This window comes from Chionomys nivalis, chromosome 12 (genome assembly GCF_950005125.1).
Source record: "Chionomys nivalis chromosome 12, mChiNiv1.1, whole genome shotgun sequence".
NCBI lineage: Eukaryota > Metazoa > Chordata > Mammalia > Rodentia > Cricetidae > Chionomys > Chionomys nivalis.
This window is the reverse complement of record NC_080097.1, coordinates 51,767,025-51,792,613: the sequence shown is the minus strand read 5'-3', so window position 1 is coordinate 51,792,613 and position 25,589 is coordinate 51,767,025. Positions and strand designations below refer to the sequence as shown.

At 45.0% G+C, this 25,589-nt stretch overlaps 1 protein-coding gene across 1 annotated transcript; it reads right to left on the bottom strand.

Annotated features, from left to right (window-relative positions):
* Nucleotides 1–278: 278 nt before the first annotated feature.
* On the bottom strand, nucleotides 279–23,776 carry Ebpl (EBP like). The gene is made up of 5 exons (XM_057786701.1): nucleotides 23,762–23,776; nucleotides 23,101–23,409; nucleotides 8,604–8,673; nucleotides 1,344–1,482; nucleotides 279–622 (listed from the first exon to the last, which is right to left on the bottom strand). Exons 1-5 carry the CDS (start codon nucleotides 23,774–23,776, stop codon nucleotides 382–384), a joined length of 774 nt encoding a protein of 257 aa, XP_057642684.1. The 3' UTR covers nucleotides 279–381.
* Between the last annotated feature and the right edge of the window lie 1,813 nt (nucleotides 23,777–25,589).

Here is a 25,589-nt window from a genome sequence, read left to right as displayed (position 1 = left end):
GCTTTTGGTTCCTGTCCTGGAACTAGCTCTTGTAGACCAGGCTGGACTCGAACTCACAGAGATCCGCCTGCCTCTGCCTCCCGAGTGCTGGGATTAAAGACGTGCGCCACCACCGCCCGGCTAAATGTGATTTTATTACAAGTGAAAACTTACCCGCCACCCTCTTCTGTTGCTGAGAGTACAACTCAGGGCCTTGTGAGTGCCAGGCAAGCACCACACGCTACAGCCCCTCTTTTCGTTATATTACAAACAGCAAAGTTGCCACCTTCCAACCCATCTGTAATGGCTGTTTGGAACAACACTGAAAAAGAAAGTATTTATTGTAATATCTGATCAATTCTGACTCACAAAGCAGAACTTCACATGGAACGTTTTGAGAATTTACAAGCGCTTTTTCTCTAAGTGGACCCTTTGGTAATGTGTCTCCTTCAGCTCCATCCATGACTGCCACAGCAGCAGTCCCGGGATCAGAACCCACAAGCCATTAAAAAACAGCAAGTAGACCCAAAAGTAGAGCCAGCTCTCGGTGTTGAGGTTGGGGCTTCCAACAAGCCACTCAGGGAAGAAGGTCATCCAGCCACCGTAGAGTTCACACACACACAAGGTGATCTGTATGAAATGCCTGTGGGAGAACACACGACATGAAGCAGGTACAGCTTGGGACTCTGAATTGTGGCATCTTTTATTAGGGCAGCACCAACAGGCTTTACTACAGAAACTTGTGGGCTCCTGGGTGGGTGCTTCTTTGATGGGCCAAGCCAGCCTAGAGAGCAAAGACACCATCCTTGCTTGCAGAAGCAGCGCTGCCCCTCCCAGCATTTAGAGTTCTCAGGACACTTGAGTGCCCTGTACCACTCTCAGGATTTAGTGAGGTCACCGCTGACCCTCAAAGAGACCTGGACATGAACTTAACCCCAGCCAGTTTCATCTGTTGTAAAGGTGACAACTGTCCTTCCTCAGAGGGCACTGCGGGGAGTTAATGGACTATGCAGGTGAAGGGTCTTCATTACCTGTGGCTGACACAGGTCATGCACATATTATCAGTGCTGGAGGCAACACGCATGTAAATTTGTAATGTGTCTGCAAATGTGGCCATGGAGTCAAAACAATGTTAAAGCAGTCAAGAAAAATCACTGCTAATTATCTGTGAAAGTGGTGAGGAGAGGGGATTAAAAGCTGGAGGACTCTCTCAAATCAGAGATTTCATGACAAAGCTTTACATCCTGAAGTCTTAGGTAAAGCTCCTGTCTTGCGGGTAAACACACTTGCAACTGCATCCAAACGTTGCGCGGGCACTGGGCAGCTAATGTCCCTCCCTTCCCGCTGGATGGCAGTGAACTTACCTGTAATATTTCTCCTTGACTATGGCGTAAATGAGAACCAATGCCAGAATCCCATCCAAGACAACAGTCAGAATTTCCAAAGACACAATGGTTGGGTCAAAATACAGCCATCTTGCATCAGCCTTGCCGTATTCTCTCCCTAAAGACAAAATACCTGTGTTTAGTCTCTCAGCTGGCAAACATTCTGTGTTGTTAATCTTTTGGGCAGAGGACAAATGGGCCGCATCATGACAATTTTAGACAAGCCTGTGTGTTTATTCTGTTTATCCATGCGCGCCGCCCCTCACCCCCTCTGCTGCTCTCTTTTCTCCCCTAAATGGCCCCTTTCTACTTCCATGCCATGTATGCCTTCTAATCTCTATTTGCGGAAATGTGGTCCTTGCCTATTTATTGATTGGATGATTTGGTTTTGCCGCTTAATTTGTTTGTTTGTTTTTCGAGACAGGGTTTCTTTGTGTAGGTCTGTCTGGCTCTCCTGATAATTTTTGAGTTCTTATAGATAATAGGTATTAATCTGGGACAGATGTATAGTTGGTAAAGATCATCTTTCCTTCTGTGGGCTCTCCTCATTCCTTACTGAGTAGGAATCTTTCAACTTCCCACAATCCCATTTGCCAATACTTGCTATTATTTCCTGTGTTATTGGATTTTTGTTCAGAAAATCCTTGCCTGTGCCGATATCTTCAAGTGTTTTCCTTACATTTCTCTCTATCAGTTTAGCATTTCAGGCCTCACATTAAGGTCCTTGATCCGCCTGGAGTTGGTTTTTATACAGTGTGGGAGAGGGGCTAGTCCCACTCTTCCTCATGGACTATCCAGTCCTCGTACTATTGCTGAAGAGGTTGGAATCTCTTTCCCAATGTGTGTTTATGTCAGTTTGCCCTACATCTGGGAGCTGTGCCGTTGCGTGGGTCTGTTTCTGGGTCCTCTCTCCTAGTCCACTGCTCTATGGCTAGTAAGCCTTTTTACGCCAGTTAATGAGAATGACCACTGTCTTACAACTTTCTCAATGCCTGTGGAGGGCAAGGGAGGGCTGGGACTACTGTGCCCCTCACCCTTGACCTAAGGCAGAGAACTACTCTACTTGTAAAACACAAGCACATCCATGTATGTGCCTCTACCCTTGGCCCTCTTGGTTACAAGTTGCAGAATTTTATATTAGTTCAACAAAGTCAAATTTTGCAAACACAATATTTAATAATGATGGTTCTAGAACCTGAGGAGACAGTTCAGTTGGTAAAGCTCTGACATCAGAAACATGAGGACCTGAGTTCAATCCCCAGCACTCATGTAAAATTGTCAAGCAGGCGACACACACTTGCATTCTCAGCACTGGTAAAATGAAGACACATGAAGCTTGCTGACCCATCAGGCCAGCAATTAGCAATGAGCCTTATCAGTGAGCTCCAAGCCAAAGAGATACCTTGTGTGGCAGGAGGTGGATGCCACTCTTGCGGCTACCTGAGGTTGTCCTCTAATGTGCACAGGCATGGGCGCACACCTACCGCACGCACACCTACCTCACAGTGTATTGTGGAATATTATTTTAACTGGGCAAAGATATGTTATATATGTTTATGCTGTAGACTATTACTTTAACTATGTAAAGGTTGTTACATTTGTTTCTGCTGCCTTTGTTAATATATAAAGATGTGTTACATTTGGGTACACTGCATTTGTTTAATTATGCAAGAGACATGTAGCATTTGTTTCACTGTGCCTGCCTAATTGCACCTGATTGGTCTAATAAAAAGATGAATGGTCAATAGTTAGTCAGAAGAGGGATAGGCAAGGTTGGAAGGTAGAGAGAAAAAAATAGAATTCAAGAGGAGAGGAGAAAGAGGAGCCTGGGGAGAACCAAGGGTGCACGCCTGGGGCCAGAAGCCAGGCAGCAGAGGCCAGAAAACCAGACAAAGACAGCAGAAAAGTAAGATACACAGAAAAACAGAAAGAAAGGCAAAAAGTCCTCAGGTGAAAAGAAAGATAAAGAAAAACAGATTAAAATAAGAGCTAAGATAAGGCCAAACATTCATAACTAATAAGAAGTTTCTGTGTCATGTTTTGGGAACTGATTGGTGGCCCAAAAGAGAGCCTGGCACAGTAGTATTGACTGTTACTTATTACAACCTAGGATCACATGGGAGATGGGCGTCTGGGGCTGGGGCCGCTTTGCTATCACCAATGGAGGTGGGGATCCTGCCCATTGTTGGTGGCACCACTCCCTGGGCAGGGAATCCTGGACTGTGTGGGGGCTGAGAGAGCAAGCTGAGCATCGTATGCCTGCGTCCATGGCTCTCTGTTCCCGACTGTGGTTGTGAAGGGTCCAGCTCCTGCAAACTCCCACCACAGCGACTTCCAGGCCGTGAGGGACTGCCCCTGAGCTGTGAGCTGGGCAAACCCTTCTCCTTCAAGTGGCTTCTGTCATTTTATCACAGCCACAGGAACAGAAAGTAAGGTACACATGCGTGAAAAAAGGCAGGCAGGATGGCTCAGTGGGTAAAGGCGCCTGCTGCCAAGTCTCACAAGCTGTGTTCCACCCCAAGGACCCACAGGGTAGAGAAGAACACTGACCTCCCACGGGGTGTTCACACACACACACACACACATTTAATTTTAAAAATTTACAATCTTTTGAATACATTACACTTACTTCAAATATAGTTTCAAGTGTAATTTAGATGTGGGAAATTATAAGGAAATATTTCTCAGAACACATTCTGAGGGACTGGAGAGAGCACAGTGACTAAGGGCACTTACTACTACTGCAGAGGGCCCAGGTTCCGTTCCAGCACCCACCTGGAGGCTGCCACCCCCTGTAACTGCAGTTCTCGGTGCTCTGATGCCCTCCCGCTTCTGGCTTCTGCGGGTAGCAGGCATGTGGTGCACATATATACACATACGTTCAGGAGAAACATTTGTGCACATAAAAACAAATAGATCTTATATAACAAAACATATTCGTACCTGGATATGGTGTCCCATGGCTTTAATCCCTGCACTTAGGAGGCAGAAGTGGGTAGACCTCTGTGAGACCCTGTCTTCAACATCCCATTTTGTGATTTTTGAATGTTTACTTAGTTTTACTAGAGAGAAGTTTCTGCCATTCCACCCAGGCCAGCCTTGAGCTTGAGATAGCCCACCTCGGCCTCCTGAAGACACCCGACACACCTGCCAGCTGAAGACTGAGTGCTGAAGGCCTCAGATGACGCAGCCTGAACTTCAGAGTGAACCCCGAAATGGACAGTGTTCAGCAGCAACAGCCACCCCACCCTGCCAGGTAGTAACTGGAAAGCAGTTATATTCAAGAATCTTTCCAGACCCATGGTCAGAATGTTTCTTCTAGAATGCACCATGAGTCAGGAAGTCTTTCCCCAGTTTGAGAAGAGGGTCTTCTACTTTAGAGACAATTTTTCCCCGCTTTAATTGTTATTAGTATTTTTAAAAGATAATTAAAGAGAGAGAGAGAGTATATAGACGTGTATATGGATGTCCAAAAGAGGGTGCTGGGTACCCCGCAACTGGAGTTGTAGGCAACTGTGAACTGCCCAGTATGAGTGCTGGGAACTGAACTTAGTCCTCTGTAAGACCAGCAAGTGCTCTTAACCACTGAGCCATCCTTCCAACCCCTAATTATTTTGCTAATTTTTATGGACTGCTTTATGAATTTTCATTGATCCTTGAACAGTGGGCAGGCTAATCTTCGCTGTGTGGTTCCCATGATAGTTTATGTGCTGTCAAAGTGAGCGCCCTGGCTATTTTTTTAACTGGTAACAACAGCACATGCTGACCTCGGCCTCTCAAATGACGGGAGTAAAGCAGTGGACGTCTCTAGCTCGCTCTCCTCTCAGGCGTGCTCCTGTGTGACACTGAGAAGGCATAACTGCTCAGAACTGAGCTCCAGTGTCTAACTGAACAGAGCAGCAGGAAGTTCTCCCACAGACCCAGAGAAAGGACCCTGGGACCAGCTACTAAGGTCTCTCAAGAAAGGCCCTCCTAAGAGAAGAATCACACAGGTGAAGAGCCTCCATATAAGGCCACACACACTATCAATCACGACCCTGGTGAATCATCTGCCATTTTCAGAAATAACTATAGTAACCAGGAAGCAAGGCAGTATTGAAAAGACAAAATTTCCCTAAATATAAACAAGAGGTAAAATGAACTAACTGAAGTATTCCAAATCTAGGAAAATTATTCACATAAAATGTCAGTTTTTTGAGGGAAGACATTAGAGAATGCTTAGACATTAAAAACAGAAGTAACTGCACGCCGCCATCTCTACTCATTCTTTTTAAAGATTATTTATCTTATGCATATGGGTGTTTTGTCTGCATGTATGTGCGTGCACCCCGTGCATGCCTGGTGCTTGTGGATGACAGGAGAAGGTGCAGATCCCCTGGGATTGGAGTTACAGATGTTTGCGAGCCGCCATGTGGGTGCTAGGAATGGACCCAGACCCTCTGGAAGAGCAGCCAGTATCTTTAATCACCAAGGCATCTCTTCAGCTGCTTATTCAATGGTATTTTCTGAGCATTAGAGGGGTTGTCTCTGCTGGGCCTTAAGAATGTAGCCATAGGTCTGTATGTACGTGACTGGGAAGGACAAACGTAATGCTTAGATTGTAAAATGAGACCCAGGGAGATGTTCGAGTGGTCACCTCCCCTTCACTGTGCTGTCACCATGACATCTGTTCACAGCCCAGGGAGCAGGCCACTGAATCATGCAGGACCCTATGAGGGCTGCATCTGGGAAGACAGTGAACTTGCAGGGCCATGCTGGTGGGCTTGGAAGGCACAGGATGGGGTGAGCCGATCCCTTAAGAGAATGTGAAGGGCTCATCTGACAACTCCATGGTCCACTCCACAGGAACAAGCAGGGTCTGGTCTCCACAGTCAAGAGGGCTGATGGTGCCAGGTGGTGGTGGCCCAAGCCTTTAATCCCAGCACTTGTGAGGCAGAGGTAGGTGGATCTCTGAATTCGAGGCCAGCCTGGTCTACAGAGCTAGTTCCAGGGCTGGCTCCAAAGCTACAGAGAAACCCTGTCTCAAATAAGCAAACAAACAAACAAAAAACAAAGAAGGAGGGCTGATGGCTGGTGACTCTTATCTATGGAAATATTGGGGTGGCTTCCAGATTTTACTGTTTGTCCTGGCCCCAAGCCAGAAGGCAGAACGTCTGTAGCAGGAGGGAAGTGTGAAAAGCTGAGGACTGTCTGGATATTGCAGAGAAGGCAGACAGATGACCCGACGGTGGCCCTGGGGTCCACCATACCGTATGTGAACCTCTGGTCCTTTGCTGCTGGACTCTACCCACCACCCACCTTGCTAACCCTGAACAACCAAGGGTCCCACACCAGGGTTAAAAATCATGATGTGATCACTTCCATTTATTTGTGACTGACAACGGCAGGAGGCAGCGGTTCAGAGGGAAAAGAGGCAATGGCTGGAGGAGGCTTTGAGTCCCACCACTGCTGCCTGCTCTGCCATCTGGTGGGGATGAGGGTAGCCTACAGCCTGAAGCCATAGCCAGTCTCTGGGAGGTCCTGGCCAGGACCCTCTGGATCAGCAGCTGCTCTTGAGCATTCACTTTCAAAATAAAAGGCAGTTTACCTAAAGATGGAGGCACTGTCAAAATAAAAGGGCAGTTCACCTGAAGGTAGGTAAAATATCTTTAAAAAAATAAAAACCACAAAAGAAATAAGAACTTGAAACACATTCCCACATATACTTGCAAATACCATACACACAGATGCTTAATAAATACATGAAGATAAAAGCAGAGTAGAATAACAAAATAAAGAAAATAAGAAAAAACAAAGACACACAGCAGACAGTGCAGAATTGCAGATGCCAAACCTGAAAGCACTAAGAGATGCTGGCGCCTGGCTCACTGACTTAACCACACTGGTATAGAACATATGAGAAAGTCAATATTAGTTGTCTAAGTGTTGGTCAATTTACACTGAGTGTAAAAAAGATTGCAAAACTACTTGATAGCTCTATAGGGTAGGAGGTAATGTGGGATTCTCCTCTGTATGCTGTGAACACCATTGGTTAATAAAGAAACTGGCTTGGCCTGATAGGGCAGAACTTAGCTAGGTGGGGAAAACTAAACTGAATGCTGGGAGGAAGAAGGCAAAGTCAGGGAAAGCCATGGAGCTGCAGCCAGAGACAGACATGTTGAAACCTGGCCAGTAGGCCTCAAGCCTTGTGGTAAAATATAAAATAATGGAGATGTATTAATTCTAGATGTAAGAGCTAGCTAGCAATACGCTTAGGTAATTGGCCAAGCAGTGATTTAATTAATACAGTTTCTGTGTGGTTATTTCAGGAGTCTGGGCAGCCAGGAAATGAAAAGTGGCCTCCTTACAACAAGGAAGTTTGGAGGCCCAAAGAGGCCAAAGGTCAGAGAGTTTGGGACTTGTTTCTAATTCATTGAAGGTTATTGTGCTTCTAACAAAGGTCCCACCTAGTTGTAAATCAGAGAGTTCTCCTCTTTCAAGGCCATTGTCAACAGGTCCTGCTCCTGAAATAGGGAAGTAGTTGGTTTCCACCTAAAACAAAAGTCTAAGGATCCAACTAAGTTCCAGTTCCCTTTATGGAAATAACTTGGGATTTCACCCAGGGAGTGGTTTGCCTACAGAGTGTTTGGTCTAGGGTGTGAATCAAGGACTTGAGCAATGAATGTACCCTGTGACTTTCAATTTGTGTGTGAACGCAGTCTTTTGTTTTACTCCTACCTTTTGGGGCAAGGGGCGTATTAACCAGCTGGAAATTAAACACGGGCGAAATTTTAGTACTCACTGAAATTCCCTCCAAATACTATCCTATATGTTTCTGGGTTTTATTATTTTCATTCGTGTCTTCGTATTCTTTACTATATTTCTAAATCCCCACGCCTCCACTCTGGAAGAGGTATTTTTGTCAAGGCTGGTCCCCAACAAGGAGGGATTTGGAGAATTATTTAGAAGACAGGTATAGACATACAATCAAGGGCAGATTGAGATGCAGTCTAACTGAGAAACTAGCAAACGAGAACCCTCACCCATTAGCAGTCACCCATCTTCCTGCCCACAATCTGACTATCATCCCCAGCCCTGGGCAACCACTAATTTGCTGTCTGTCTCTACAGATTCACCTGTTCTGGACAGGACAGGTCAATGGAATCGTACAATCTAAGATACAGGCATTCGGTTCATCACAGCCATTCTTGCAATTAATCTCCTCAGACATTTCAAATGTAAACGTTTTTAATTACTTACATAAAGATGCAATCAAGCCTTGGGAATCTGCAACATTTCCTACTAAAGACAAGTAGACGAAAGCACCTTCCTAGAGGGAAGAAAAGGGAGACAGGCTCTGTTTAGCCTCACCACCACAGGGCACGGCAGACACAAGGCACTGCATGGCAGCAGCTCCCCCTCCCCCTCTGTAAGGTGTTCACATTTGGTCCAAGGCCTTGAGGACCACAGCATCTCTGGAGGCTAACCAGAGATATGAGCATGACCAAACTTAATAATAAATGTTACTTTTTAATGACTGGCATTATCAAACCAGAGGTGTGCTCTTATCAAACCAGAGGTCTGCTCTTATGTAGAATAAATGTGAAAATTTCACGGAGAGTGCTAGACTGTTGTACAAAATAAAAATTAACTTTAGATTATTCCAAAGATCTTAAATCTTCAAAAAGACTAGCAATAGTTCAATTTTTAACCTTAAAAATAAAATACATGTGGCCAGCAAATGTCAATAGCAGAGTTGAGGCCCTCCCTATGCTGTCTGGGGGAAAATTCACAAAGGTTTTCTTTGGACATTTAGTGATCAAAATGTCTGCAAGTATCTAGTATTCCCTAGTCATGGAAGGGTTTCTTTACTCAAGCTTCCAAAAATCAAACAGCAATCTCTGCCTGCCCCAACAGCTTCATATGACATTGGCACTCTCTGCCCCTCCTCTACTCGCTTGAGTACCATGTTTTACCACTTCTGGGAGCTACCTACTTCTTTAGACCATTCACCCTGTACTGTTATTCATTGACATCAGTCCCTCCCAGTCCTCCCAGCAGTAAATCTGGGGCTTACTCTGTCAGACAACAATGAAGCTCTCTTCTTGCGCAAATCTGTGACTTTTGGAATGGACTGAAAGCATCTGTCCACTCATCTGTGTGGTGTGTGCCCCTTGCTAAGAGCACAGGATGCTTCTACGCTCTCATTCCCACGTCCAATGGCCGACTTCTGTCCATTTTGGTCGCTATCATGGAAGACACTGCAGATGGATTAAATTCCTATCCTGGTTCTGCAAGCATATATAGTTGCCTTCTCTGTTTTATCTGTCGGTGGTTTCTAAAACCGGAAAAGCCACTTGAGCCATTCCTACCGTGCTTGTAGGGGTGGTGTCCACTGCAGGGGACCATGGATCTTTTTCTTTACTGACCCAGTGTCTTGACCCTGTGTCATTTGTGTCAAAAATCACGCTGTATTAGTTTGCTCCGTATGTGGGCTAGGACTTACTAATGAGAGATGTCTGTCCATCCCACAGTTTCTGACTGTCTGTCCTTCTCTGACTTTCACATTATCTCATGACTGTCATTCAGCCCCTTTCCCGCCCTAATCTCTGCTAACATGGGCTCGGACGCGGGTCTATGCTATCTTTTCTGCTAACACAGGCTCGGGCGCGCGTCTATGCTATCTTTTCTTGACTCTCTTTCTGGGTCACCTAATTAGTAAATGTGCTTTGTCTGAGTCAATCTAAAACGCATTTTCTTGACAGGAGATTTAGGCCAGGCATGGTAGGAAAAAACCTGCACAGAAATCAATGCCAGTGTAGTCTACACTGTGAGTTATGGGCCAGCCAGAGAAGGAAGAAAAGAATAGGGGATGAGAAAGAACAAGAATGAAAGAAAGGAAGAAAGAAAGGGAAAAACAGAATCTAAAGTGTCCAGACTGAGGACGCAGCGTAGATGCAGATCACTTGTCTGGCGTGCACAAGAACCATCGTTCCGTCCCTACTACCCAGCGAAACCAAGAGCAGCTATAGGGTTTTAAGACATATTTTATATATAATCATATGCATGTGTCTGTCTGTATACATGTTAGTACAAGTGAGTACAGGTGCCTAGGAGGTCAGAAGAGAGCACTGGGTCCCCCGAAGTGAACATTTAGGTGGTTGCTAGGAGCCCAGTTTGAGTCCTCTGCAAGAACTCTTAACTTGTACTCTTGATCACTGGACTGGGCACCAAACCTACCAGTTGATCTCAGTTGATCTCTCTCTCTCTCTCTTTCTCTCTCTCTCTCTCTCTCTCTCTCTCTCTCTCTCTCTCTCACACACACACACACACACACACACACACCACACTTACATTACAATTCGTAACAGTAGCAAAATTACATTATTGAAGTAGCAATGAAATAATTTTATTGTTGGGGTAAGCACAACACGAGGAACTGTATTAAAGGGTCTCAGCGTCAGGAAGGTTGAGGACCACTGCATTAGGAGGTGGAGGCAAGAAGATCAGGACAGTAGGGCTAGCCTTAGCTTTCTGGTGAGTTCTAGACTAGCCTGGGACACATGAGATCTTGTCTCAAACAGAAGATTAGCAGACTGCATCAACCTGCACCCAAGGTGTAGAGTACACTGTCATCTCGCAAAGGTGTAGAGTACACTGTCATCTCGCAAAGGTGTAGAGTACACTGTCATCTTGCAAAGGTGTACAGTACACTGTCATCTCACAAAGGTGTAGAGTACACTGTCATCTCACAAAGGTGTACAGTACACTGTCATCTCACAAAGGTGTAATCACTGAGGCCGAGGGAGAAGGCACCAACTGTGAGCAACTGTGAGATCCTCCCTCAAGGTAACAGGGAGGGCTAAGAAACCCTCTCCTTTCCTTCAGAGCAACCCTAAGGCTGGTAAACCTTCCCAACAACCACACTAGCCAGGCATCCATTGCCACAGCAGCTCCTCCAAGAAGGGCTGACTTCAGAGGAAGGGGTCCCTCAGCTCACCATTTCAGGGCGTGAGGGTCTGGATGACCCAGCCTGGGGTGGATGGAGAGTGGTGGAGTCTATGTGGAGAAGAAACAACATCTCAAACCAGGCTTGGTTCTTTTTACAGCAATCCTCTTGTGTGAACTGTCAATGGGTCCCATGAGGGCTACCATATCCCTCAATGACCTTCCCATTAGATGTCACCTCTTTCAGATGATATCTCTGGAAGTTTCTGTGACTTCGGCCTGACCTGTTCTTACACTGGAAGAACTTGGAGAAACACAAATAAGTCAGCACAGGTCCACTGCAGCAGCTACCCTAATGCCCACAGACTCCCCAACAACACACTGAGCAAGACACTGGAGGCAGAATCTGGACACAGAAGGAGACCAGTGACCTGGGTTCTAAAGATTCCTGAGGACCCCTGATCTAACTACACAGGAACTACAACAGAAAACACCTAGTGTGATTTCCCAGGGGCCTACAGGGCTCCTGACATGAATCCACTTTGTGTCAATGAACTGCAAAGTTGCTTTTTTCTGCCCCTTCAAGTTATTTTAGGCCTAAAACTTCAAATACGCATGGACCTTGTCATGAGCAGCACCCAAAGTTCCTAGCTTTACTAGTTTTTCATCATAACACACGCTCCATATCCAGCCTTTCAGATTAAGAGCCAAAGTATAAGAGAACTTAAAAATAACCAAAAGATTAATAACAATTTTAACACCAAAACAAATCAATGAATCAATAAGCAAATGGACAAGCAAACAGCATTTCCCAAAGTTCAAAGGGCCACAAGCATGCGACAAAATCTTCAACACCTTTAGCCATCAGGGAAAAGTAAATCTGAACTACACTGAGACTCTATCTTACATCAGCTGAAATACCTAGCATACAAGAAGTGGGTGCTAGAGAGACATTCAGAATGGTTAAGAGAACAGGCTGCTCTTCCAGAGGTCCTGAGTTCAAGTCCCAATAACCATATGGCAGCCCACAGTTATCTATAATGAGATCTGATTCCCTCCTCCAAATGCAGAAAGAGCACCCATATACATAAAAATACATTTAAAAAATCTAGCTGGGCAAAATGATAGTATACACCTTTAATCTCAGAACCAGGCTGAACCAGGAGGATCTCCAATTCCAGGCTAACCTGAGCTACATAATGAGACCCTGTCTCAGAAATCAGGCTGACAAAATGATTTATCAGGTCAAGGCACTTCCTGTACAAGCTGGGAAACCTGTTTGAGCCTAGAACCCACATAGAGATGGAAGGAGAACCAAGGCCACAAAGTTGTCCTCAGATTTCCACAGAAGCGCCATGGTAGATACACATATACACACATGGTAATAATACCAAAAAACCCACACAGAAACCTACTACTGTAGAAGCTTCCTAAAACACATGCATACATAAAAAACATTAAATGGAGTCAATATGCAATGGAGAAGACAATACTCTAACTAGACATCAAATGGTACTATGTAAAGATCCCAGTTATAGAGACTGGCATCTTTGGATTCACTGGCCAAAGAGGACTTAAAGGCCCACCATACTCTACAGACTATTGCCAGAGCTGCTGGTTACCACCCACAGCCTACAGTAAGGCCATGCTGCAGGGAGACACTACATACTTTTGGCACAGAACATGGAGAAGTCAGGCTGGTGCTCAACTAGAAGCTTCACCACTACTGGCTAGTGTCCATGGTGCTAGAAGGTGCTGTGCACACAACCAAGTGAGAGAAGTCATTATCAATGTTATCCAGGGATGAAACCAGTGAGAAAGAACAAGAAGTTGGGTGGGTAGGGATGGAGCCTGGAGGAGATGGGAGGAGTTGGAAGACAGGAAAGAATGTTATAAAAAAAAATATAGTGTATGAAAATCCCAAAGGGGTAAAAATAAAAATAACCAAACCAAAACATTACCCATGCCAACCACTTCCTGCACAGCTTAGTCCCATTAGCTGGACTGGGGTGATGGGGGAATGAACAAAGACAACACACACACACACACACACACACACATCTGGCAGTGTAGTCAATGCATTCTGTACACTCTGTCAACACTCACACATGGACCACAGGGAGGCTGTGCTAATTCCCTGAGTTTGACCCAGGGGAAGACTTTGCCATTTTCATGGGTCTGAGGCACTGGAGTCCTTGACATGGCCATGTCACTAACACACATTCACTCAGGGCTTCTTCTGCTCCCCACACATGCCCAGATGGAAAATGGCCAGTCATCAAAATGTCCATCCCTGTCTCAGGTTGTAGATGGCATATTTCTGTCCAATGAGGTCTGCATAAGGTGGCCAAGTTTGCTTATTTAAAAATAAGTAAGGTTCTGAATATCAAGATATTTGGCCAAAAAACAAAACAACAACATAAAAACCGAGATAGTTCCTATTGCAAAGCTAAAACAGGAATGAGCTAACTCTGTCTAACTGAGCAGCTTGCAAAGCCACTTTAAATGGACGTTGGCAGACGAAGTTAACAAAACTCTGCCTCCTTTTTCTTTTCAGGTATTCAGACTTGTGGCTTTTAACAATGTACTTTATAGATTTCCAGAAACTGGGAGTCAAAAGAAGCCAGTGTCTTGCCAGGATGCTACTGTGATCTAGGATTGAATAACAATTGTACAAGAAGTGGTGCGTGCACTCATTTAGTCCTCAAAGAGATGAAAGAAGTGGCTTTACCGAGACTAAAAAACAAAAACATAAAATGAGGCCAATTTGTATGTAAAACATCTTGGCGTTTTTTGGTTTTTCTCTTTTTTGCTTGAAAAGTATTTGAATGAAGACTCAGAAAACAATGTAGCACTCCGCATTAGGAGTGGAGAGTGAGGTGGAGTGGGAATGGAGCGCACACTAACCCTGGTGACACCTGTCAGTACTTTCAGATCCGACCAAGTGTCTCAGCCTCATCACACTGGGGTTGTCATGGCAACAGCCTGCATCACCATTCAAGGGAGGACCAGCTTCAGCAGCCCCTCCCCCAGGCTTTACTGACTTTAGTCTAGTGACAGCTGCCATTTTCCTATTGAAATGACCACTCCCCTTTGATGGAGTCTTTCCCAGCCCCAGCAGACGGATGTCACCTGACATTACCAGTGGATAGTGATGGCTCCTGCTAACCCTGGTGTCAGTCACACTAATTCTACTGCACCCGGGATACTGGGCTTAGTGTTGGATTTAGGACATGGGAACCTCTGTCCTCTTAAGAGAATCCTCATTTCTGCTGAGACAGCCGTTCTCAGGCTAAGGACCAGTCAGGAAGCCTTGAGGATCACTGTGACTGGACATGGGGATTATGCTGTCTGGTACATGAACAGGATGAAAAGGGCAGAGGGAAGTTGGTGAAGGATGCAGGCAGAGGCTGGGGAAATGCCAGGCACTCTGTGTCCTTGCAGCCCTGGTCCAGGAATCACAGATCTCACATGGGAGTTTGTCACCAGTGCAGAATCTCAGCCAATCCCAGGGTGATTTGTGTACGTGGTCAAGTTTGAGAAACGCTGCTTGAAATCACAAACGGTATTTAATCCTTATAACAGGTTGTTTGTTTGTTTGTTTGTTTGTTTGTTTTGAGGCAGGGTCTGAATTTGTGGTGTGCGCTAGCCTCCATCTCAAAATCCCCCTGTCTCAAACACTGAGCTTTTAAGAGTGAGTCACATGACTCCTGGGTTTACAGCACCCTTTGAAGAGAATGATTATTTCCATGTTTTAAGGATGCTACTCAAGGCTGGAGAGATGGCTCAGAGGTTAAACGCACTGACTGCTCTTCCAGAGGTCCTGAGTTCAATTCCCAGCAACTACATGATGGCTCCTAATTATCTGTAATGAGATCTAGTGCCCTCTTCTGGCACGGAAGTGTACATGCATACATAATATACATAATAAATACATCTTTTAAAAATGGATGCTAGTCAGCTTCAGCTGTCACAATCATCTGAAGGAGTTTCAACAGAGGAATTCCCTAGCCCAAGAGTTGTCTTGATTGATGTGGGAAAGCCCAGCTTGCCACAGGAGGCCAGCTTACTGCGCGTGGAACCATCTTGCCAGGTAGGTGGAGGGGAAGTATAGAAAAGCTAGCAAAGTAGCCTTCCTTCCGCCATGACCCCTGCCTGATTTCCCTCGCAGGTGGACTGTGGCCTGGAGGCAGACGGTGAAATAAACCCTTTTCTCCCCGCTGCTTTTGGTCAGAACATCACAGCAACAGCAAGCAAACTAGGAAGATGGATAAGGAAACAGAGAAGGGAGTTTCCATCCTTCCTTCTCTTCCTCATTACTGGAAGGGTTTACTGTGGGGGGGGGGGGCTGCCTGTGCCTTCCCAGCAGGCAAAGCACAGCACAGGGTTCAAGAGCACATCTGTTCTTCCTCACACCTCACATCCTTCCCTCCATCCCCAGAGCTACCAACCCAAACAGTGAACGAATACTCTTAACAACTGACCCTGAGCTTACCTTATTTTATTGGTTTTTTCACAGGACAGAGTCTCACTATATAGCCTTGGCTGTTCTAGAACTCACTATGTAGACCAGGCTGGGCTTGAACTCACAGACATCTGCCTACCTGGGACTCCTGAGTGTTGGCACTAAAGGTGTGTGCCACTATGCCCACCAATCCAATGTGTAAAGAGGAACCTACAGCCGGCAGGAATGGGGGAGGACAAGAGGAGTGGCCAGCTAGCAACCTGTAGACACATGACCTCACTACCCTTGGTTACAAGTGAATGCTGGGCTGGGCCTGGCAAAGAGAAGCCATCAGAGGTCAATTTCAATTCCGTATCAAAAGACTTCTACAAATAGGGCTGCTCCAGCTCGAGAAATGGTGCTCACTAAAGCTCTCAAACAAGTAGGCGTGTCAGGAAGATCCTGGCTTCCAGGACCAATGGAACCACTAGGAACTTGAGACGGTTCCTCAGACCTAGCTGCTACCACCTCTTTCTTCATTACATTTATTATTTATTACATTTATGACATCTTTTTGGCTGTGTGTACGTGTGTCACAGTACACACATGGAAGCTGGAGCACAATTTGTGCAGTCAGTTTTCTCCTTCTAGCATGTGAGTCCTGAGGATTAAACTTAGTTCTGCTATCACCTTCTGTCCCTGCACCTGGTGCTCCTGGGACACATCTATGTAGTATGTGCTATGCTTGGCATGAGCCCATCCAGCTTCCAGTATGTCATCTGTCTTAGTTTTCTATTGCCATGACAAAATACCATGACCAAGGCAACTTATTAAAAAAATTAACTTGAGGGACCAGGGTTCTAGAAGGTTAGAGTCCATGGCAATCATGGCATGGAACATGGCAGCAGATAGGCATGGTGCTGCAGCAGAAACTGAGGGTTTACAACTGGATCCAAATGCTTAAGGCAGGTTGGAGAACTAACTGGGAATAGTGTGGGCTTTGAAACCTCAAAGCCTCCAGTGACGTACCTCCTCCAACAAGGGTATATCTCCTAATCCTTCCCAAACAGTTCCACCAACTGTGGAGCAAACAGATGATCCTATGAGGGCATTCTCCACAACAGCTATGGAGGACACAGGTGACTGGACCAAAGAAGACAGGACATACCAACCCTCAAGGAGGTAACTCCCAGATGGACAGTTGGTGGAAAGTAGTCACCTGACAAGACTAGCTGGTCAATGACATCTTTGCCCTCTGCAATACAGACTGAGAAACAGAGGGAAGAAGTCATGGGACTCCAGGAAGGTGGCTCAGTGGATAAAGGCATTTGCTGCCAAGTCTGACGAGCTTGCTCCCCAGGGTTTCCATGGTAAAAGAAGAAAACCAAGGATTGCAAACTGTCCTCTGACCTCCACATGCATGCTGTGGCAAACACACATGCTCCTCCAAATAAGTAAATAAATAATAAATAAATGTAATAGCAACAAAAAAGAATGGGTGGCCAAGAGTTAATCAGCATGTACACACACACACACACACACACACACACACACACCAATGCTGTGGGATGTCCTTCTGTATATGTGTTACTCTTATGGTTAATGAATAAAGCTGCTTTGGCCTACTATGTCAGGACAGAATATAGCCAGGCTGAAAGAGATATAGAGAATAGGTAGAGTCTAGAAGACATCATTTAGCTGCTGAAGGAGAAAGTCGCCATGGCTGGAACCTTGCCAGTAAACCACAGCCTTGTTACAATACACAGATTAATAAAAATGGGTTAATTTAAGATATAAGAGCTAGGTAGGAATATACCTAAGCTATTGGCCAAGCAGTGCTGTAATTCATATAGTTTCTGTGTGGCCAGGAAATGAACAAGCACTCTTCATTTACAAAATGGTGTACACCATCTGGGGCATGAATCCACATAAGACCTAATAAAAGCTTAAGGGAAAAAAAGAGAGCTTCTAGACACTCAAAAATGGAAGCCATGTGCAGTTTCTTGGTAGCCATATTTTTTTAGATAGGTTCTGTTTGCTGGCAGCAAGCAGAGGTGCAGCTCCTTTAAGAGCGGGCTTCCTGACTCAGCAATAGCAGCAAAAAACTGCACAGCTTCTTTAAGGGAAGGTTTCCTGATTTGTGCTGGCAGCAGGAACTCTAGCTCTTTTTGGAGGTCCTGCACTTAAATGGGTTTGTGAGCAGCATGCTACTAGTTGCTTAATGGAGACATAGACTGACTGCGTGCCTGGAGCTGGGGCAGTGAGCACAGCTGGCAGAGGCAGTGAACATAACTCTACCAATTTGGATGGAGCGGAGCCAACAGGCAGGGCCATGGAGTTGGTCCTAGTCATGTCTGCTTAGCATTTCATTAAAAAAGGGGGGGTGGTGTTCTTTGTCAGATTATTACAGGTACTCAATAAAGACAGATTCACACACACACACACAAAGGCCTCTGAATGGGTCACAGTGTTGAATAACTGTAATGGGCTTATGAGAGAGAAGAAAGAGTACAGACAGTCATAGATTAAAGGAGTAAGGATAATAAATCTTAAAAAGCAAGGGAATAAAAAAGCCACGTAGAGGTGAAGAATACACAGAAAGTCTGGATTATGCATATTATTGTGTTTTCTTTGAATTTTTTGACTGCAGAGAGACATTTGATTCTGGGGGCTACTAAGTAAAACCAACATAAAGGTATCTTGACTTCAAAATTTGGGTCTAAGAATATGCTGCTTTGGAAAAGAGGTTCTGCTTTTGTTTCTACAGAAGATGAGAACCTCTGGATTCTTTCCACACTAATGTGGTTTGATGGAACAAGACCCACCCAAAAGGTCTTCATGAACCTTAAAAGTACCTCGCCCAACAAACAGCAGGAGCAGTTTGGGAAAAACTATTTTTTTTTGAGAAAAAATCCCAAAATGATTGTTTATAAATGTTTGTTTTCATTTAAAGGAAGTTAATTATAAGTGATTAACGGACACAGTCAATTTCTTAAAAAAGGAGGAGATATGATATAGAGATGAACATTTTCCATTGGTATGAATCTTGGTCTATTGATACAGATTTAAGGGCTATTTTGTTACACTGTATATATGTATATTTCTACTCTTGTTTAAGGTATTGTGTTTAGACATCTCATTTAAAAATGGAATCTATAATTAAAAATTGCAGGTTAATAGGTAGTCATTTATAATAGTCAAACTTATAGTCATGTTAGTTAGGTTTACTAGATATACAGAGATATATTTCAGTTAGATAATCTTTAACACTTCAAAGACCTATGGAATATGGCATTTAAAATGTTTTAAGAACTTAGACTTTTCTAGACAATGAAATATGTCTGCTTCTGGCAGCACCAATTACTTCAGAAAGGTTGATGGGCATTGAAGAAACTTGCTATGGAATTTGCCTTCAATGTGACAAGGCTAGTCATTTGGGCAAGAAACTGCTCTTGCCTAGACTGCTTGATGGTATGCTGTATGAACTGGGGATTCAGGACCCACAGAAAAATGACTGCTGAACTTTCCAAAATACAGAATGGTACTTTAAGGTTCCTGTTTCACAGAAAAAAACCTGCCAGACATTTTGTAAGACACAAAAGAAAGCAACTAATGAACTTTACCATTATAAGGCAGAAAAGATCTTCAAATTTCCTGCTTCACTGAAAAGTCTGCCAGATATTATGGGCCTGTAGGCTAAAGATGGATGCCCCAACATTACAGAAGAACTCTGGGTGACTGTTCGGATAGTGAGATATCTCTGTCAATTCTAGAACTTTGGAAGTTGCTTACAATGCACTTCCTGTTTACTCAGGTAATATCATATCCTTCTGGGGTCTTTGGTGGATATAGACTAGATAATTATAATTATAGTTTTCCTTAGTTATAATAAAGGATAAATTAGATAGAAAACTTTAGACTCGTAAAGATATGATAAATGATAGAGTATTTTCCTTATTTTGCCAAATACAAATAGACTAAATACTGTAACTGTAATTCTTGCTTGATTCCTGTTTTATGTATTTTTACTATTTTAAAGTTAAAACCTTCCTTTTTTAATTAGACAGAAAAGGGGAGATGATGTGGGATGTTCTTCTGTATATGTGTTGCTTTTACTGGTTAAGGAATAAAGTTGCTTTGGCCTATGGCAGGACAGAATAGAGCCAAGTTGGAAAAGATATATAGAGAGAGTAGGTGTCTAAGAGATGCCATGTAGCTGATGAAGGAGAAAGACGCTGCTGCCAGAACCTTTCTGATAAACCACAGCCCTGATAAACTGGGACAGCGGTTCAAGCCATGCAGCCCCAAAGGCAGTTCAGCTCAAAGGTTCAAGCTATGCATCCCACAGGCAGTTCACCTCAAGTGTCCAACCAGAGTGTACTGAGTAATCACAATTATCAACCTGACTGGATTCAGAAGCTCCTAGAGCTGAGTAGAGCCCCCTCTGTGTGAGGGGACTGGGGTGACAAATAATGAGCAAGGCTGTTACATGGTGGGAAGGATTTGAACAGGAACACGGGTGACTATACTACAACTATACCATGTTATACCTGGGAGGTCTAAGAGGCAATGAGGGTAGCCTGAGTACCAAGGGCAAAGTTTTTGGTTCTCAAGGCTCTACCTCGTAGCATCGACTCATCCCATATTTTTGGATACCCTTGCCTATCAGGCTCCATTTGCAGCCAGCTGCTAACCAAAGCTAATCCAGGCAAGTACTTTACAGGCCTCACTGCTAATTCCTGTCCTCCCCACTGATCTCTAAAGACACCGGGCAAAAGCACTGTTAGTAACTGCAAAATGCCCATTAGGATGTGCAAGATTTGTCTTAATTTCGGAGAGATTAAAGTACCAACCAATTGGCATGGGCTTGTCAGTGATCACGTCCATATATGGAGAAAAGAATACCTCAGATGGGAAGAACTAGGGCAGGGGCAGGGTGATCACAAAGGAGCCCTTCCCAGCAGGCAATCAAAGGCTATTTGGAGGCATTTCCTTTATATCTGGAGAGGTGGTGGGGCATGGTGGGGGCGGAGACAGACCATTTCTACACAGACCACACCTCCAAGTAGCATGAATGTTACCTAGTCAACTTAAACAGGGTTGTGGACATACAAGTATATATTTTGCGAATCTTTACACCTTTATATATTTCTGGAATGTTATTATCACTATGTTTTTCTTTAAGTGGGACACATTTGCTTGTTTTTGAGACAGGACATCATGTGCCCCAAGTTGTCCTTGAGCTGACTATGTAACCAAAGATGGCTTTGGTTTCTGCCTCCCTCCCCAGCGCTGGGGTGACAGATGTACACACTGTACTGTTTTACCTCTCTTGTTTTTTGGGAGACTCTGTAGCTTAAAGATCAACTCTTTAAACAAAGGCTTCGAGGGAAAGAACCTTGCTCTAGTCTCTGCAGAAAATTATTAGGAAATTACTGGGAAAGAAGGAATTTCATCTTTGTAAACACCTGGTATTGACACATTAAATTGGAAATGCTCATTGACCCAAACCATTGCCAAACACCATGTCTTCTTTGTATTTCAAGACTATGGACTTTAACTTCACATTAGCTGGAGGGAAGGCCAGATTTTATTTTATTTTTTTTTAAAAGGGGGTATTTAAGATTATATTTTTAAAAACTTGAGGGGAGTAGATTTCATTAGTACTATCTATGTATAGTCACATTGGCTATTTATGAAGTGGGGTGAGGGACCAGAGGGATGGCTCAGTGGACAAAGGCCCTTCAGCCAACTGAGGCCCAAAGTTTGAACCGTAAACCCAATAGTGGGAAAAACAGAAGTGACTGCAAGTTGTCCACCGCTCTCCAGATGTGATCCTGTGCACCGCTCTCCAGATGTGATCCTGTGGCGGGTGCACAATCCCCCAATCCATCCAATTAAATAAATGAAAAAAATAAAGTTATTCACTTTATTCTAGGTGAATATTAAGGACACATTATGGTTAATCTGGACTGTCAACTTGATGGGATCTCGAATCACCATGGAAACAATGCCCTGTCAGGGACTGTCTAATGTGGGTGGTACCATGCCGTCAGCTGGGGCATGGGCTGAAGTTTCTGACTGTGGACCCTAGGTGTGCAGCTGCCCCGGCTCTTGCCAAACCTTCCCCACCACAGCGGACCACGGCCCCTTCACTGTGAGTCAGAGCAAACCCTTCCTTCCTAAAATTTCTCCAGCCAGGATTTTGTTGCAGCAATAACACAAGTAACTAATACAGGAACTTGATAACCTGACCATGCAGTTCTTGGGCCTTTGGAAATGGATTGTAAGAAGAATGTGGATGGTTTGAAAGTTTGGGCTAGAAAAGCCCTAGAATGCTCTAAGCAACATTTAATAGGCCAGTCTGGCAAAAGTTTAGAAGAGCAGAATACTGTGAGAAACAATGAGAGTGGAAACCAGGTTCATGAGAGTCCAGGAGTGTAGTAATAGGAGGAGAAGGCTGCGTTCCTATACCACAGGGATGTAAGGCCTCTTCGAGAAGCTGACCTAGAAGCCATTCAGGTTACACCCTGACACAGAATCTGACTGCTTTCTAGTTGTATCTTGAGTGCATAAGACCAGAAATGCACACACAACAACAGATTTGTGAATGAGTAGGTAGTTGAATAAATCAAGGAAATTTTAAAACATGATCTCAGAATTACATGAAAATGAAAAATACCAAGCTTGTGGGATGAAATAAAAGCAGTACTAAGAGTGAAAGTTCTTAGCACCTACATTTAAAAAAAAATCAGAAATAGTTCGAATAAATAACTTAATGATGCACCTCAAGAATTTGAAAAAAAAAAAACAGTAATAAGGCAAATTCCAAAACAGGAGATTGATTGGAAGAAATAATTAAAACCGAGGGAGAAATTAATAAAATAAAAAACAAAAGAATCAATAAAAGAGAAAGCTGATTCTTTGAAAAGATTAGCAAGATTGACAAATCCCTAGCCAAAATAACCAAAAGACAGAAGACCTAAATTAATAAAATTAGAGATGAAAAGATCTCTTAACAGACATCAGAGAAATTCAGAAACTCGTAGGGACATACTTGAAAAACTTATATTCTACAGAATTAGGAAAGCTACAAGAAATGGATTTCTGGATATATCTGACACAGAAAAGATAAACCAAGATGAATGGTGTTGGGAGAGGGGTGGAGGAGGTGAAATTCCTCTAGCAATTCTCAGGGGATACCTTTGATAGAAGACCAGGCGCACCTGGGAAGAAGGGCTCGGTTTGAACCAGGAAATCAGCCTCGGCAAAGGGGGCGCCCTTTGGCCTCCCGGGACATCAGCAGGTTCCCAAACTTCCTCCCGTGGGCGGAACCCAGGCAGTTGGCAAGGCGGCAACGCTTACCAGCACGAAATGCACCAGGGCATCGTAACAGAGCCAGGCGAGCACCCCACGTTCCACCGCGCTCCGCCCGCGGCCCAGGCGCAGGCCCAGCGCGCACCCCGCGGCCAGCAGCGCCGAGCAAAGCAGCAAGGAGGAGCCCGTCGCCATGCTCAGCGCCCACTCCTCGTTCACAGGTTCCCAAAACAGCCCACAGCTCTGCAAGCTAGGCAGCGAGTGTCGTGGGCGGGGCTTCCCACAGACTGAGCTTCTCTTGGAGATCCGTGCACGCAGGTAGGAGGGAAGCAGGAGGGACTTCTCGTGGGCGGGTTCCTATGGGCGGAGCTTCTCGCGAGCGGGCGGAGCTTTGCGTGGGAGGGACCCTGCGGGGTGGTGACGGGCTCCCGGGGGCGGAGCTTCTCGTGGGCGGGCCTCCAAGGGGCCTGCCCGCAAAGCTGGCTTGGCCAGCCTGGGCAGCTGACTCTGACTCGATGGTTCCTGGACCTAGGATCATGTTTTACATGCTTAACCGCTTCCACAAGATATATGAAGTCTGACGTCTAACAAGGTTCAAAAGATTAAGCCACTGAGTGAAAGTCCAGACGGTGGAGATTTCGTCCGGAGACAGAAATCTTGAAAACAAAGGTTCTGAGGAGGCCTAAGCAAAGATCTTCACAGTCATTACAGGCCTTTCAACCATCGCTCGTTTGTTTGAGACTGCCTAGCTATTTAGCTCAAGGTAAAATGGAAACCAGTATGCAGCCCAGGCAGGTCGAACTCAAGGTTATCCTCCTGCCCTGACATCCTGAGGGCAGCAAAGACAGGAGTATCACCATGCTACCACCCCGACCTAGGCTCCCTTGCAGGGTTTTTAAATCCCATACAGCTGACTGACCCTATTTCTAATATTTAACCCACAAAAGTCAGGTGCTGTATGCCTCTGCTGGGGATGGGCCTCAACAACACAACACTTGCCTAGCACCCACTACACTTCCAGGTTTCTGGGTGGGGGCAGATTTTGGGAAAGAGGGGAGGGCAGGTGCTTAATGGAATCAATTCCAACTTTGCAACACAGGACACTTCTGTAGGCTGGTCTCACGGCAGTGTGAACACGCTAAGCACCACGGAGCTATATGCCTTAAAAAATGGTTGGCTAGGAGGGTGGATTTTTCCGTATCTGCAGAAATTATCTCTTTACTGTGTATTGCTCCTCCCCCGCACTAGAACATAAACTCCACGAGACAGGGACTGTGACTGGTCTGTCTGGTAGGAGATACCTGACACCTATTGCAGATCTGGCACATACCAGCTGTCTAAGAACTGCTGACTGAGGGGGCAGAGGCAATCCTGCCAGACTAGTAACAGAAAACTAATGACTCTTTAGTATGGTCAGTGCATTTCTCAACCACACTGACAGGCTCTAAGGTCAACAGAGAGCCCAGCCTCTCTGAGCATGCCTATCAAGCATTCTCTGGATTAGTTTAGTGACGCCGGGAAGGCGCTATTCCATAGGATGGGCTCTGCACCGAGAAAGAAATGCAAGGCGCTGGCATGCTTCACTCTGCCTCCTGACTGTGCATGCCACTAGCCTCTAGCTCCTGCCTCCACAAACTGGGAGCCAAAGTAAATCCCTCTCCCTTAGATTGCTTCTGTCAGTACTTTTTATCACAGCAGCAAGAAAAGCCATGCACTTAGGAACTAACCTGTCTTCTAGATGAAAAAGCTGGAGGTGGCCCCTGCCCTTTCAGAGGGTCTGAGTTCAGTTGCCACCTCATCAACCACCTCTAACTCCTGCTCCAGGGGACCCAATGACCTCTTCTGGCCTCTGCAGCACAGCCCTCTCATACACATGTACAATTTAAGAAATAGAAACATTGTGGAGCTTAGATTAAGAGCCGTCAGAATCCACCCCTGCTCTGCAATCTTCTGGCTTCTGCCTTCACCACCATGCTGCAACAGCTCCCTTTGATCTGTGACTTCCTGATCAGTCCTTCCTACACTTCAAACCAACTTACTTCACTTTGCACATCAAGGTCTGATTCTTTCCTGTGCCCCAAGTTAATTCCATTCCCTCCTATCTAGAACCAGCCAGAATCTGAGAATCATTCTCAATACTTCTCTCCGCAGACTGCACCTCTCGGGCATCACCAGCCTAGTGTATACAGCTGCCAGGCACCTCTGACCCTCGTTCTCCATCTTTCACGTCTCACCTGTACTAAACTGACCAATTATCCTGAAATGACTAAAGCTGAAAGACTCGGCTACCAACTAGCTGTCCTTATTAGAATTCATCTTCTGTGTACATAAATGGGTTAGGGTAGGTCTTGGGCCTGCCAGTCCCAGAGGTCAGAAGATGGCACTGATCCACTGGTGATGGAGTTATGGACACCTGTAAACTGCAATGTGGGTCCTCTGCAAGACTAACAAGTGCTCTTAACCTGTGAACTATCTCCTCAGCCCCAAACACCATCTTCCTTTGTCCCCTTTGTGCCAATTTCCTACTGCTCAGAAAT

What these genes read in the sequence shown, in the direction of transcription:
- Ebpl (XM_057786701.1), bottom strand. An exon ending in CCCTGGTGCATTTCGTGCTG is followed by an intron (nt 8,674 to 23,100) that starts GTAAGCGTTGCC and finishes TCTTCCCTCTAG; the next exon opens with GAAGGTGCTTTCGTCTACTT. An exon ending in AGGCTTGATTGCATCTTTAT is followed by an intron (nt 1,483 to 8,603) that starts GTAAGTAATTAA and finishes TTTTGTCTTTAG; the next exon opens with GGAGAGAATACGGCAAGGCT.